The sequence below is a fragment of the Megascapheus bottae genome, chromosome 3 (assembly GCF_031878675.1).
Source record: "Megascapheus bottae isolate mThoBot1 chromosome 3, mThoBot2.hap1, whole genome shotgun sequence".
Taxonomy (NCBI): Eukaryota; Metazoa; Chordata; class Mammalia; order Rodentia; family Geomyidae; genus Megascapheus; species Megascapheus bottae.
The window spans coordinates 22,730,015-22,745,745 of record NC_143511.1 but is presented as its reverse complement, the minus strand read 5'-3'; the positions used below and the strand labels follow the sequence as shown (position 1 = coordinate 22,745,745).

The following is a 15,731-nucleotide window of genomic DNA, read 5'->3' as shown; positions in this document are numbered from 1 at the left end:
ACAATCTTCATGCCAACCAAGCAACCTAAGTATAGCTAAAAATAAATTTGTTAAAACACAGGTCTTTTTCTCTAAGCATTTACATACAAACCTTATAGATACAAATGGGTGAGTTAATCATTCATGTATTTCATTCTTACTTTAGAATAACTTCGCAGAGCAACCATTACTGCAAAATGTAACATTAGAAGCCAATTATGTCTAACAATAGTTTTCTAAACTGTCATGATGGTGTACATTTAGGAGGGATTTCTGAAGGGGGTACCAACTCAGTTAAGTACTTTTCTCACACAAGTTACAAATGCTTTTTTGCTCCTTAACCCAAAGGTAGATGTAATGCCAAACAATTATTTCAGTTTTGTCCACAGTTTTTTGTGGTTAAAAAAAAAAAAAAAGACAAAGGGCCTGTTAGGAAGCCAGCCAGTAGTTACCTATTATGGGATTATACATACAGGACATCTAAGACATTTACTGAGCACAAGCAGGCTACTATCACACACACACACAATGTGTATATATGTAAATTCTGGCTGCCTGAGCTCCAAAACAGTGTTCAAGTCATCACCAATTCCTGAACCCAAAATTTGATGTCAGCTTTCTCATTAAGATTGACAAGAGTACCTCAACTCTTAAAACGGCGGGTTACATTTCTCAAAAATATACAATCTGATATTCTGCAGTGACACTGTCAATGAAAACAAGAAAATACCAAAAGAACCTATTAAAAAATAACTTCCTTCAATTTGCTGTTAATGAATTACATGAAACTTAACTCCTGTATCCATATTAAAAAGAGCTGAGGTGTGAACAAAATGGATTTGCATCCATGACTGCTAACAGAAGTGTACTCTAAGAGAAAAGCACACACTTGTATGTGGAAAGTTAAACACCAGATAATGCTTTTACATTGTCTTGTACATACTTGTTAAAGCACATTCTACAAACATGAAAAACTGCTTTGTGAAATTTCATTTGAAGTCTGCAAACATCCACAAATACCCTTTTCTAAGCCATTTAAGGGCAGTTTTACTAATCAGCAACCAGAGCACTATGACTACTCTATGGACAGAACGCATTATGAGGACTTAACAATTAAATAAGGTTGCCAATTATATTGTGCACAGCCAAATGTTTACAAAATATGGAAATTAACCCCAAACAAACCTAAACCTTTTTAGAAGGTATGAGACAGGGTGCAGATGCTTCTCAATACACTGATAATTTTCAAATGATATGGACTACATTAAATAGAAATTTCTATTACACAGAAATTTCCCAGTTTAACTATCTGCTAACAAATTTCATTTAAGGCAGACATGTGAAATGAAAGTTTTAAGAGTGAAGCCAATCACTTGAAACCAAGTCCCTAAGTTCCAGATCTTGGCATTTTTCTACAGCTTGGTATAACCCACTACATTCTCAATTATTTTCCTTCCACATTCTAGATTAACAGCAGTTAATGTAGATTAACTGTCATGACAGCCTTCAGTGGTTTCTTCACACTTCTGAAATAAGCAGTCACCAGAACCATTTAACAAAGCAACCCAACAGTATGCCAAAGTAACTTACCCAACCCAGCTTAGGTTTTTAGGGTGCATAACTTTGACCATAACCTCATTTTTTAACTCTAGTTCTAGAGGCTCGATGGTTCGACTTAAAAGCAGGACCAGCAGCTAATTTACATCACATGATCTGTCCTAGGCAAAACTTTTTGGGTGCTACAGCTGCAGATTTGCCCAAAGTTAAAGCCCATTTATTCAGGTCTAGAGTCTATAGTAGGCCTGAGTCTTCGGATACTTTATACTTTGGCTCCCTTCTACAGTCAAGTGCTCTTGACTAAATCTGCTTGGAAGTGATTACATGAACATTTACTACAATAATCTCTTGCTACAAAATATCTTTCATAGAGTTTGAGGGCCACCATGTTCTGAGTCTCTAATTTCAAAATGTTTTAGATTTAAAATGAACATTGAGGGTATAAATCAGTGGTAAAGTGCCTAGTACGTGCAAGGCCTGAAGCTTAATAATACTCAAAGTGCACAACTACAATTATTTTAACCATAATATTGCGGCAGTAGTCATATTTTTAAAAAAATCTAGAATTTTCCTCTATCCAACTCTTCATCCTGGGATGTACTCTCAACACATTGACTTCTACATACAGCTCTTACCCAGTTGAAGGAAAAGTAGCAGAAAAGCACTGAGAGACAAGAGTGAACCTGGGTCAATTATTTCCACCCCAAGTAATCCTTATAATCCAAGTACTGCTTCTATGGTTCTCTTCCTGGTTTTGTCCTATGGGCAAACGTGGCATACAAGTGGTATCACTTGTTCTTTACAATTTGGTACAAATTCTGCACAAGATCAAACCTAGGGTTCCATCTCCACAGTAGAGCCAAAGCTTAAGCAGAACTCCTGTAAACAAAGCCATACACACGTCACAGGATTTCTTTCACACGTCACTAGCTTAAAAAAAAATATGATGGGGGGATATAGGCAATTCATTGTTTAATTCTATTCTCATGTTTTAAAAGTACCCAGATCCATCCTAATGGTACCTAATCAGTTCTTTGAAAATTTCTAAGCATATGTATCATTCCTCAAAAATATTTGAACATTTTACATTTCTCACCTGGCTACATACGAATGAACTGAAGGATGACAATGGAAAATGAGTTTTATAGCCATGCAAAGTCTATATATGCAACTATAAAGCTGAATACAAAACCTTCTTTACAAACTTCTAAGAGTCTAAGGTTTAAAAACCCAATGAACAAGTGGAATTGTCCCTCTGTACATGGCTTTTATTATTTACATAATACAATATAGCATCAATGCTGAAGAGCATGATTATGTGCAATACATAAATATGAACTATCTGTACACATCCGCAAATCTAACTCAGAACTAAGGTACATAAAATTGAAACTGAAACTGAATGACTTCAAAGTAAAAACTAGGACTCAACACTGCAATAAATCAAAAGTAGTGCCCTGTGTACATACATAACTATTTACAGATGAAAACAGGCATTACCACAACACTAACCTAACTATACTCATTTATATATAAAAAACAAGTTTCATACATCACAAAAAAACCTTCCATTATAACACAGAAGTGATATTACCAGACAAGCATCAGTGAAGTATACTGCCTTTTCTAGTTGTTATTGTACAATGCTGTAGATAATGCAGCCCATGCAATACACCCAAGAACACTAGAGTCCTACACTCAAATACAATTAATATGATTAAGCAGCCCTCTGCAAGTGGTGCTGGATACCACTAAGAAGTGTACTGCAGCCATGTTGGTTATGCTTTTCCATGCAGAAGGGTAGTTACATTAAAAACTGAAGTCTTTAAAAAGCTTTATAAACATTCTTTCTTAAACCAAACATTCAACAAAAGAAGCACGTGAAAAATTAACGGTTCAGATACCTTTGCAACTCAAAATTCAGATGCATGTTATTCAATAAATTGCTGAATATGAAACCAAACGTAGAGTTCTGATTTCTTCTTGTAAACAAATCAATCCTAGTGCAGTTCTGTGCTATACATTTTTACTAAGAATAACGCAGGTTTATCTTCTGGTGCAGGCCAGCATAAGCTTCAAAGATTATCTCAAGACCCTGTTGTTGGCTTGATGGTTTTACTTATAGCCAGTTGCGATGGTTACCTTTTGCAGAATGTCTTAATAGCTTTTAGAAGACCAATTTAACCAGGCTTATGTATGGCATCAAATACTGGTTTCACTGAAAGTCTGATCCTCTTTATAGCTTTCTTCCTGCTTTCCAAAAACATACAAATTAGGAGGATGAGTTTAACTATGGTAGTAGACTGCCAGTCCTTTTCTGGTGTACCATTTTTTAAAAATACAGGCATGTAACACTAGCCAAAAGGTTATACCTTGATTACATTCCCAAAATGCTGCAAACATGCAGGTTTAATTTTTGTTGGTTTTTTTTTTTGGCACATGGGAACTAAACTTTGTCCCTATTCATCTTTGTGTTTCAATTTACTGTGCATATTTTCATTCAATTTTATTCAAGGGAGGGCATATACATTTTGTAGGGCTGTATCTATTCAATTCTGCCTGTAACAAACACCCAAACATTCTAAAATATCAGTTATAAGACAGACAAAGTGTAAAGTAAAACTCTGGAGAACATCAAAGGAAAATGGCCATGCATCTGCTCTTTAATGTTTTCCTACGATATATTAAAATAAAAACAAAGTTTCAGTCTCTTCACAAGTAGCAATTTATATTCTCTGGATTTTTTCAGCCACAACAACTGGGTTCTCTTTTCTGATTTTTGCTGCAGCTTCTGCTTTGTAATCATATGGACAGTTGTGCTTGTCAGAGTAACGGTGAAGTCCACAAAACAAATTTCCACATCGGCAGTCAAACCCTGTACAAAACAAAAGGAAGCTTTATCACTTGGGAATTGTGACAATTTATAAAGAAAAAAAAGCCCTATTCACCACAGAAATGGAATTGCTTTGTTCACTGCTTTGCAAGATTAATGTATGTCAACCCTCGATAAATTATCACTATAAATTGTCAAAGAACCTACCTAATCTAACTTTGACATGAGAAATGCAAGTAACCATAATTATTCTTTGTCTTTTCTTCCAAGACATAACAGGCATTGTAAAGGCAAGTTGAAAGTTTTTTTTTTTTTTGCTGTGTCTGGGCCTGGGCACTGTCCCTGAACTCTTTAGCTGAAGGCTGCCATCCTACCCTTGAATGAAGTCCCACTTCCCTTACTCTAGAGGTTAACTGGAGATGAGAGCCTCAAGTTCTTTTGTGCCTGGGCTGGCTTTGAATCTTGATCCTCAGATCTCAGCCTCTGGAGTAGCTAGGATTATAGTCGTGAGCCACCGCCCCTGACTGGAAAGTGCTTTAAGTTAAACTACATAGAGAAAACAAGATAGGCTATTTGTCACCTAATTATTCCTGAGATCATTTCCTTCCTTGACTCCCTCAGACATTTGAGGTTATGCTATGGTTAAATACCAAATGGTTAATGAATCCACCAATCCGATAAAGGGAAACAACTTAACAGAGGTTAATGCTAATCATGATCTGACAGCAAAAATTTCTGGAAGTGATACAGTTTTATTCTGTGCCTAGCATGGAGAATCATACTGACCGGTCAGGGCCTAAGATGTGAGTAAGAGTGACCACGCCTAATCTTACAGGCTACTTTAGTAGGCCACCAGCCATGTGGTTGGGGTTGGCCATATACAAGTGGCCAATGGAATCTCAACATACTTGAGTGATGGCTGGGGCCATCACTGACACCTTTGTTGTTTGAACTGGGCTCCTGGTACACTGCTCTGATGACAAATGAAAGGGGAAGGAGTTTCCTGGCAGGGGAAGGGCTAGGTAGGGTGGGGGAGGAATTCTGGTAACTCCCCCTGGTTAAGTGGTTCTTATAATCTGAGCTGTTATCAGGGAATTTACAGCCCCCAGCTTGAGTCAAGTACTCCCTTTTCATGAAGATGGGAAATGCCTAAAGGGGATGGAAGAGAGGTCTCAAGAGGTCTCTATATTTTAAAGGGAAATCTAGAGGGGTCCCTTCATTCCCTCCTAGTTTTGGAAAATGAGTCAAATCCTTGACTCTTTCTCCAGCCCCACATTATCCTGTCATAAGGGCCATATTGAGTCTGCAGTACTGGTATTTTAACTGCTCTAATTCTCTTTTGTACAAAAGATCATTAGGGTGTTTACAATGTAGGGGCCAAAAGCAACATTAGTAAAACTAAGGGATTCTGCAACTGCAGACATTCAGAATGTCATCCTTGGGCACCTGCTTCTCTCTTGCTCAAGTCTCCTTTTTATAGCTGCTGTGTTATCTTTTGTTACTCCATCATGGTTTCCCTAAAGAGATACTCTTCTCATGCCTGACAGCAAATTTTAATAGTTGGACCCTGTCTGGGTATAATCTGCCTGGATAATAGGCACATATCACCACATTCCATGTTTTGTTTAGTTGGCCTTGAAATACAATCCTCAACCTCAGTCTCCCAAGCAACTACGATTGTAGGTGTGAAATACTGGCATCCCAGTGGTGGTAATCATCAAAATTAAACTCAATGTCCCCTCAGGCCATTAGCCTATTCCCCAACCCTGCCCTTTTAGGAGAGTCTAAGCTTCATCTGTCCCTATGGAAAGCCAAAGCCAAGACTTCTTTGTTAATTGTAGGCAGTAGACACACAATCATTTCACATATTCTTAGTACCTGTAAGGCCAACTTTCTTTCTGCACATGAAGCATCTGTTCTTCTTTGGTTTGGGCAACTCAGGAGCTTTTTCATCACTTTGAGAAGTACTCGGCTGAGAAACTGATGGACTGGGCTGAGTGACAACTGAAAAATAAATTTAGACATTAGAAATGTCTAGAAATCAATAGCCGAAATGATTTAAGACAAAAAGACAAGAGAATCAGAAAGTCATACATTTTACGACGATGTGTGGTTAGCACTTTTTCTTAAAATATAAACTTTGACCATTATCTTTCTCTTTAATATTATGTTGGGCTTCCAGTGAGAAAACTTCCAGTCCACGATAACAAGTGCTACTAACTCTGATTACATTCTACCAGCTAGTATGAGAAAACTTGTTTTAAAGACCTTAAAGATATTGACTGTATTACATACAGCTTAGCCTCTTATATTAGTCTCTTGTTTTAAAGGCAGTTCAAATTTATTACTTTGCAATAAACACAGCTGCCAAATTCCAAGGTACTGGGTAACTCATTACAAAAAAAAAAAATCTTGATGCAATCAATCAATATGGACAAAGATCAACTATTAATCTCTAAATCAAGTTTAAATGTCAAAGCTCCAAAGTAATTACTTTGCCATTTTCAGAAAGTATATAAAATTCTGGAGCTTTCTTGTTATTTTTTGTGAGTCATCTGGCTTCAACCTCATGATCCCTGCTGCTGCTGCCTACTGAATGCTTACGCTCAGTGGTGTATATCACCCGTGGCTGTCTTGCAAGAGTCACTCTGCACTCAGAATACTTTGCATTTTAAAATGTTTATTGTATTAACTTTGAATGGCAAGACGGTAAGATAGTACTTGTTTCTCCATCTATAAGAGCCCTAAGTTTTGCCTCACATTTGACAACTGCTAAAATGTCACAATGAACAAAAATTGTAAGACTGCATGAAAGCCTGTATTTCCACCAATTGGTCACAACAAAATCACATCAAAAACTACTTATGCTTTTAAAATCCAACTGCATGCTATAAATCATTAAGTTTTACTATTAGCCCAAACCCAAGAATAGCAAATTCAATATGAAATGCTAAAGAGAAAAAAAACTTACTGTTTAATCATGCTAGGACTAATGCTATTGCATATTAAAGTCTCTAGAGCAAGCAGACTGGTTTCATTGTCAGCTTAAACTAACCAAACGCATCATGCATCGGCATTAGTAATATATCCAGTAGTGCGTTCATTGGCCATATTAGCAAAATGTGACTTTACCTACTTTTTCCTATTAAGCCACTATGATAGTGTTAATTTCACTTCATGATGTAAGTACTTGGGGGTAGGGGGTATCAGCCATTTCCTTGCCTAAATCTGAAAACTTAACAGTGAGTAATCCTTGGATATACAAGGAAGATGTTGGGGGAGAAAATAGAGTGAAAGCAATCAGTAATGGACCACAGAATGCCAACCAATAATAATTACATCTCCAACCTTAAATGGTTCCCAAGATAACAACAAAAAAGTAAACAGAAGCACAGACACTAATGTAATCGGATTTTATTTAAAAGGATGAACTCATTTCAAAATATCACACACAAATGCATTGATCTGCCTTTTTATAGCCAAAGAGTTTGACTTGTAGTGCTGGTATACACACAAAAGTGGATGAGGGCAAAAAGCAAACCTCCAAAGTAAATTACATAACCACCAACACCATTTTATGTTTGTGTTGCTTTCAGTTGCCACTCACTGGCAAACTGATTTTAATGAAATAAACTACGTGCATTCAGACAATTCTAACAGGTTAGTCTTGTTGCAACCTTGGGTACTTCTGGCTGTGCTATATAAGCATATGCCTCAAGGTCATTGCCTCTTCAAAACCAAAAATGAGTTTTAAAATTCAAAGGAGTTTTAAACTCCCAGAAGATACAACAAAGATACATCACTACTTCAACTAGTATTCAGCATTCTGTTGCTTGAAATTGTGTACACATTGACAATATTAAGATTAAAATCACCTTCTACCATTACCAACATTTTAGGGCCTTGAAGCTCTAGTTCTCAGTCTCCAGGTAACAAACTTGCTGATTTGTGGACATAAGGGCGACAAGATAAAGAATAAGGAACACAACTATCATTTTCAATGATTGAGTTCTTTGCTTGGCTTCTATTTTAATAGCTCTCCCTTGTTTGGTCTTTGAACTGGAAGGAGAATCCCACCACCAACTCTTTCTCATACTACCAAGTCCAGAACTGAACTAGTATTAAACAAAAAGCATACCTGGCTCTGACACCTCTGTTTTCGGGGTAGTTATTTTGTCCTCTCTTGAAATGCTCATTTCTGTCATTTGCTGAGTTACAGGCAAGGCAGCCACAGGCACATTTCTATTTGAGTTCAAGCAAACAATTATTTTTAAAGATGTTAAGAGTACTCCCTTTTGAGATTAAGCTGTCAGTTCAACTTTAAATTGTGTGTCATTTTCCAACATTATCAAATGGAACTAGGTACCTTCAAGTTTTGGAAAAAAAAAGATTCCCATCATAAATGGTTGAGAGTAAAGTAATTTGATAAACACTCATCTACGTATGGCTGCATATTTGTATAGATCATCCTTTCTTATAATCAGTATTAAGTTTTTAGCTGTGCCTATAACTTAAGGACAGAAGAATCAGCAGTGTAAAAAATCTTGTGTGGAACTGTAAGTCTGCAGTCTCCCTTTCTACAGTCCCTAAAGCTCAATTACAAGGAAATAAAAATACATAATTTTCTTCAGGAAACAGAACCAAGTTTTTTCTTTGTTAAAACAAAAAAGCAAAAACATTTCCAACAGTATTTTTGAGGAATAAAATGTGTTCTGACATATAGTTTTATCCAATGACCCAAGAGTGATATAAAGAACACTTGAACACTCTTGATTGTTTAATACAAAGCCAAGGACAACTGATATATCAGAATCTTCCATTACTGTATGTAGAGGACAGACACTCTGACTTATAATAACCCCATAATCTCCAATCTTACCTTGATTTTTCAGATGTGCTGCCAGCAGCACCTTCACAGTTGTTTAAGCTAGCATCTGCTCTCTGTACAGATGCAGAATCTGAGGTAGGACTGTTGGAACCACTAGCTGTTCCTATTTAAGGAAACAAAAGATCTGTAAATAAAGGATCAACACTACAAAAGCTTTTTTTAGTATTTACTTAATGAGTAATAAATACTTGCATTTAACTGGTTAGTGATTTAAGCACTTTCACTGCAGTACAATCCTACACTTAAAAGTGTGAGCATCCAAACAAAAAATTTAAGAAGTTATTTCCAATGAACATGTAACATGTCAAAAATAAAAACTGAAAAAGCTAGAAGATAGTTGTAGATATTCCTTCCTGAGGCAGTCATGGCAAGTACTTGGAATGTTGCTTTAAATTTAAGTTCTTGTCAGGTCTTCTCTCCATGGGCTTACAGAGTTCTCAAGTCTTGGGCCCCCATTCTTGGTTCTATATTTTGTTTCCACCAAGGGTCTTCAAGTGTTTTTCTTGGAAAACTTACCCATTGGGCTCATTCTGCCACTATTCTGCTGTCTCTGAAGATGTTCTTTGTAGCAAACAGAACACATTCCATTTGTCCTAGGATTACCATAAAAGCCACAGCCTGTACTACACAGCATGGGTCCTGGGGTCTGATTAGTCTCCTGAGCCATGGTTTCTTCTATGAACAAAAAGCAAAATTTTAGACATTAGTAACAGAAACTAGTAAGTTATCAAAATAATCACTATTGTACCACTGTAGTTCAAAACAGCAAGTCTGTCACTAACAAAAGCCCAAACTATCATAAAGAGCAACTCAGTATTGTTACCTTTGTAAAACAAAGAACTCGAAAGAAGTTGATTCTATCTTTAATCACTAGAATAATGGTTTTGTTATTAACTTCAGTGTCCGTGTTTAAAACATCATTTGCCAGATTGCAAATGTTAAAATTTTAATCAAATTTGCAATTGAGGTAGACATCTGTAATTTTTTAAAGACAGAAATGTACTCCATCAACTACCAGCCATAAATTCCTCAGTATCAGTTATAAGAATGTGTATTCCTCTCACTAAAAACCTTTCCAGAGCTGCAAGTTTGGCCTAGTAGTAGAGTGCTTGCCTAGCATGTACAAAGACCGGGGTTTGATTGTTTGATTCCTCAATACCACATACATAGAAAACACACACACACACACACACACACACACACACACACACACACACACACACACACCACCAAAACAAAAAAACCTTTCCAAACTTGAATGTGAGATCTTAAGCAATATGAAAACAGACTCTTTAGTAATAGTTAATATTTAATGGTAGGTTATCAGATGAAACTTTATGCAAGCATACCTTTGCATTTACAGAAATCCTGTTAAAATAGTCACAAATATAAAGTATTAAATATATCAAGTATTCCTCTGATTTAAGAGAAAATAGACATTAAGAGAAATCACTTTTGAAACCGTGTATCTAAGGGCTTTTAAAGGGAAACTGCTATGTAACATATGTTCACTCATTTTTGAAACTATCATACTACAATATATCCTGAGTTAAAAGTGTTTATTGCAACCCTGAACACTGAAATAAGAGCAATCTTTCCTTTTGTAAGCAAAAGGTCAGTTATTACAAGCTAGGATGAAGCAAGTGCAAAAATTCTACAACTTACTTTTAACAACACTAATTTAGTTGACACTGTCTCTTTAAATAGTAAGTGGAATTTAGCTGACTCATTTTTGAAGCAGGGTAAACATTTCAACATCGCTTAAGAAATTCAATCAACTCGTAGCTGAGGTCTTTAAATATTGAACAGGCGCAAAAAAATGGTAAATTATGTATTTTTCATTCCCACAAAGAAGATGGGTCATTTCTTTTTTTTTTTTTTGGTGGGCCATTTCTTCAAGCTACTTTTATGAATTATGCTAGCTCACTGTCTATACTCCTATGAATTATGCTAGCTCACTTTCTATACTCAACTGTGAGTTGCCCATGAATTTAAAAGCACACTGCCTAAAAATTTAAGACACATCAAAGCAAGTAATTTTAACTAATCTGAATAGACATAACAGAGGAAACATTACTTTCATTATAATTTAACCTTGAAAACGTGTGCACACCAGGCGTATGCTCTCACAGATGCAGATAGCAAAGTCTTCTGTATAGCCTCCTATCTTTTAGTCCCCCCCCCCTCTAAAAAGCCCATTTTTAAATGCCATCACATGCACAGCTTGCCTTAATATTTCTCAGAAGCTGAGCTCACATGGGAGGACGCTTCAGCCTGTCACAAGGCTGCAATGTGACAGGCTGAGCTGGATGGAGGTTCTCTCACATAAAGCCTAGTCAACAGGGGCCTCTGAAATCAGCTTCTATTTATATCTCAGAGCTTGCCAACTCCTACACAATCCCAAGAACTAGAGATGCAGCATCTATATATCTAATGTAAGAAAACAAAAATGCAATGAAGGCTATTAAGAGTAGAAAAAAGACTGAAGAACAATCTCAAATCTAATCTCAAAGATCAAACCAACACATCACCAGCGAAGCCAAAAAATGGTCATGGTTATTAAAGCCAAGCAAAATGGGAGGCACAGAGGCACAAAGAACCCTTATATTTAGAGGCAATTACTGGGAAAGGGAGATAGGCCTCCATTAAGGACTGAATTTTTTTTTTTTTTAGAAGAATTCAAGTTTCAAGGAACAAGGACTTATCAGCTCTATTAGGCACAGATTGGAGTAACTTTTTTTTTTTTTTTAATGTGGCTCTAGGGCCAGAAGTTTGGCCTAGTGGTAGAGTGCTTGCCTAGTATGCACAAAGACCCAGGTTCGATTCCTCGGTACCACATACATATAGTTTACTAGAGATACTTGATGTTTAAAAAAAATGTGGCTCTAACTCAGATTTTTGCACAACTACTCAGGTGTGTAAAAAAATATATATATATTCTCCAATCCCAAATCTATAGCTTTACATCTATGCAAGCTATTTAAAGCGCATGAGATGTAAAATGGCAAGGAAACCCACTCACCTGGGGGAGGCTCGGAGTTTTAGAACTCTTAAGATTTGTCACTAACTTAAGCCAGTGACCTTGGGGCAAGTCTTTATTATGCGGACCTCACTCAGTTCCCTCTGCCAGAGATTTTTAACAGCTTCTTTCCAGGCTTAATATCGGGCCTATCAAAGAAAAAATACAGAGCGCTATAACGAATTTTTGTTGGGGAAGAGGCAATAAATTTTCCTGAAAAACACTGCCATATTTCCACCAATCAGGGCTGTGAAGCCCTTTAAAAACCATCTTGAGTAAAATAAATTAGATCCTAAAATGTCTTTAAGTTACTGTCGACGAATTTAGGAACCGGGCCTTGTGACCTATATATCACACTTCATCTGAAAACATGACCTCAGGTTAATTCTTTCAGCAGGGATTCCATCAACAGATAACGACATCCTTTTTCTCAATTAAACCTAGAAATGAATAAAATGCCTCAGGATAACTTTAAAAACAAACCTCAAGTCGGTTAATGTACATGTTGGGAACAAAGGTTTTGAAAAGTCCACTGTGAACAATGTCTAGGGGTTGTCTTGAAGCTCGGTGCGGTGGGAAGAAGTAAAACACGACGAAAACAAAATGCAAACCTGGGCTTCAGGTTCCAGCCGATCTAGAACAAGTTCTGGTTCCCGTCCCCCCCTTCCTCCCTCCCCCCCCCCCCCCCCCCCGCAAACTCCGCGTCCTCCAGGCCGAGGCCTCCCACCGGAAAGCCCGGCCGGGCCTTCTCTAAAAACCACTGAGTCATGCCCGCCCGCAGCTCCGCCGCCGACCCGGCCTCGCGCCGGCCGGGTCCCGAATGGCTCTCCCGGGAACGGGGCCACCGAGTGCGGCGCGGCGGCCGGGCCCGGGAGGAAGGGAGGGGGGCGCAGCCGCCACCTCCGCTGCCTTTGTTTTCTCCGGGCCCGGTGGCCCACGCCGAGCGCCAGCTCCTGTGGGGGCCCCGAGACGGACGGGGAGCCCGGCCCCGCGGAGGCTGCACGCCGGGCATTGTTCCCCGGCCGTGCGGGCCCGGGGGTGGCGGAGGGGGGGGGCGGCGCGGGCTTCGGCCCACTCACCGGATGACGCCTCCGTCTTTGTGCTTCCCGAGGCGGCCCGGCATGATCCCTTCCTCCCTCCTTCCCTTCCTTCCTTCTCCACGGACGCCGCCATGCGCGGCCCCGTGCGGAAGAACGCGGGAAGGCCCGAGGCCGTGCGGACCCACCCCGACTCCCTACTCCGAATCGGCCCGACGGCCCGGCGCCCGGCCCCCGCGCCACTCACCCTGCCGAGGGGCCCCGGATGCAGACGCCGGGCTCGCGCGCGCAGGCGGACGTCGGGGCGGAGTGAATCCGGGCCTGAGGCCTCCGGGAAGGCAGGAGCCGGGCGCCCCGGAGCCGTCCGCTGCAGGCCGGACGGAGCGAGTGGGGGCCGCAGGCGGAGGTGGCGCTGTCGCCGCCGCCGCCGCCTCCGCGGGGTCCCTCCTTTGTTCCTGCAGCAGCGCCGAGCGTGGCCGGGACACGCCGGAGCTCGGGAAGGGGGAGGAGGGACGCGGGGCGGGGAAGGAGGGGGGAAGGCGGAGAGCGGAGGAGGAGGAGGAAGGACCCGAGGCCGCGGCGACTAACGCTCACGGAGGTGTTGGCCGGTCGTCGATTCACGTCTCCACCGGAGGCACGGTGGGCCCAGAAAGCGGGGTTAACGGAGAGCGCGGCGTCGCGAGGCCTGGGCGTCGAGAAAGTCCGCCCAAGGCGTCCACCGCTGCTTCTGCCACCGCCGGGGGAAGAGGGGGAGGGAAAGCTGCGCGGCTCCCGGCAGCGAGCGAACCCCAACCGAGGTGCACTCCTCTCCGCGGATCCGGCCGACTGACGCTGGCCCGCCCTCCCGCTCCCGTGCTCAAGGGGAAAAGGGGCGGGGCCGGGGCGGGGCCGGCGCGTCAGCGAAAATCCCGTCGGCGGCGGCGGGCAGCGCGGTGACGTCACGGCACGAGTGCCCGCCCCCTTCCCTTTAGTCACGGGCTAGTGCGCCGGGCAGGGGCGAGGGGCGGGGCCGAGCGTGGTGGAGCCGCGGTTTGGCCCAGCCGAGTCACTGGCGGGGCGCACGGCCCCGGGGTGGGGCGGGCCCGGTGGTGGTTGGGTGCGCGTTTCTATTTTTACCCGGATGGTCTAGCCCTCCACCTTCGCTCCGGCGCCTCCCACCCACTCGAGTTCTCACGCTTTGTCTCCGGGCCCTCCCACCTCACCCCCGCCCGGAAGGCGGACAAGGGTTCGCCTCCCCACCTCCCCTCCTTCCCCAGGTTGTTTACGAGGCCTCGCTCTCCCTGCCACCTCATCGGTTCGGTTCCAAGGTTCAAGTGTGAGCTTGGCCGGGACGTCCTGGGCCAGGCTGGGCCCGCATCGGGGTGGGCCGGGCTCTGCCAAGGTCACGGGCGGCGCGGGCCGAGTCCGGAGACGCCCGGCCGCCCGCTCCTGGCTCGGCCGTGCCTTTGCCAGGCCGGGCGGCGCTGTTGGGAACACACTGTCTTGGCCCGTTGTGTAAAATCCCTGGAAATGGACGGTTCCAGCGAAGCGCTCGGTGTTCTCCCGAGGCGGTGTTCCGGCGGAGGGGCTGGAGCCGAGGCTGGGATCTTGGCCCGGGGGAAGTTCACCCCAGCGGGGGAGCCTAAGCCGGTCTCCGAGGGGGAGGCTTCGAGCCGGAGGCCCCACGCCCGAAAACGGGAGCCGAGCCTGAGCACAGCCAGAAATCATTCCGACGGATCCCTCGACCGGTTCCAGCTAAAAATCGATACGTCAGAAAGGACTGGTGAAATTTTCCTGGGAAACACACAGACCTGGGCGACACGTAGAAAAAAATGGGGGATGGAGGATGAGGTCCATAATAATAATAATAATAAAAATAATAATAATAAATCATCTGAGGGTGATTAACCGTTTCTAGCCTCCTCCTCAAGGGATGGAACTCAAGACCCTGTACTTCTTGTTATTTCAGGGGGTTCTTCTATTATTGTATATTTTAGGGGGCACATTCTGGAGTTGTGTGCCAACACTGCTAAACCAACCAAACAGCTCTCTGCCATCGCTTAAGCAGAGTTCCGGGACCAAAACTGAACATATTTTGTTTTTAAATCAAGGTTGTTGTGATGATCAATTGATTACGATGGATTTAAGTAGATTGGGTCATTGGTCCCAGGACCACTGGAATTTTTCATAAATAATAAAAACAACAGCCACCATTTACAGACTATTTTCAATACCAAGTATTTTCCCTTGAAAATCTTGTGAATTCATCATAGTAATTTACTGTGATAGGTGGTGTTTTCCTTTCCATTTGTAGAGATAAGGGAATGGGGACAAAAGAGGATTGATAGCCCTAAATTTAGGATAAAGCAGGTGGTTGAAGTGATTCTTACTGAGAAGAAAAATAAATTCAGAGGTTCCCAACCCCACAGAATTTTATAA

At 41.7% G+C, this 15,731-nt stretch overlaps 1 protein-coding gene across 3 annotated transcripts; it reads right to left on the bottom strand.

Annotated features, from left to right (window-relative positions):
- Positions 1 to 4,172: 4,172 nt before the first annotated feature.
- Positions 4,173 to 13,642, bottom strand: Zfand5 (zinc finger AN1-type containing 5). 3 transcript variants are annotated; one of them, XM_090329639.1, is made up of 6 exons: positions 13,561 to 13,642; positions 9,774 to 9,932; positions 9,249 to 9,360; positions 8,508 to 8,611; positions 6,248 to 6,373; positions 4,173 to 4,411 (listed from the first exon to the last, which is right to left on the bottom strand). In XM_090329639.1, exons 2-6 carry the CDS (start codon positions 9,922 to 9,924, stop codon positions 4,263 to 4,265), a joined length of 642 nt encoding a protein of 213 aa, XP_090185765.1. In that variant the 5' UTR covers positions 9,925 to 9,932; positions 13,561 to 13,642; the 3' UTR covers positions 4,173 to 4,262. The 3 variants fall into 3 exon arrangements, with proteins under 3 accessions (XP_090185765.1, XP_090185763.1, XP_090185766.1); XM_090329637.1 differs by lacking the exon at positions 13,561 to 13,642 and adding an exon at positions 13,356 to 13,474; XM_090329640.1 differs by lacking the exon at positions 13,561 to 13,642 and adding an exon at positions 12,280 to 12,287.
- Between the last annotated feature and the right edge of the window lie 2,089 nt (positions 13,643 to 15,731).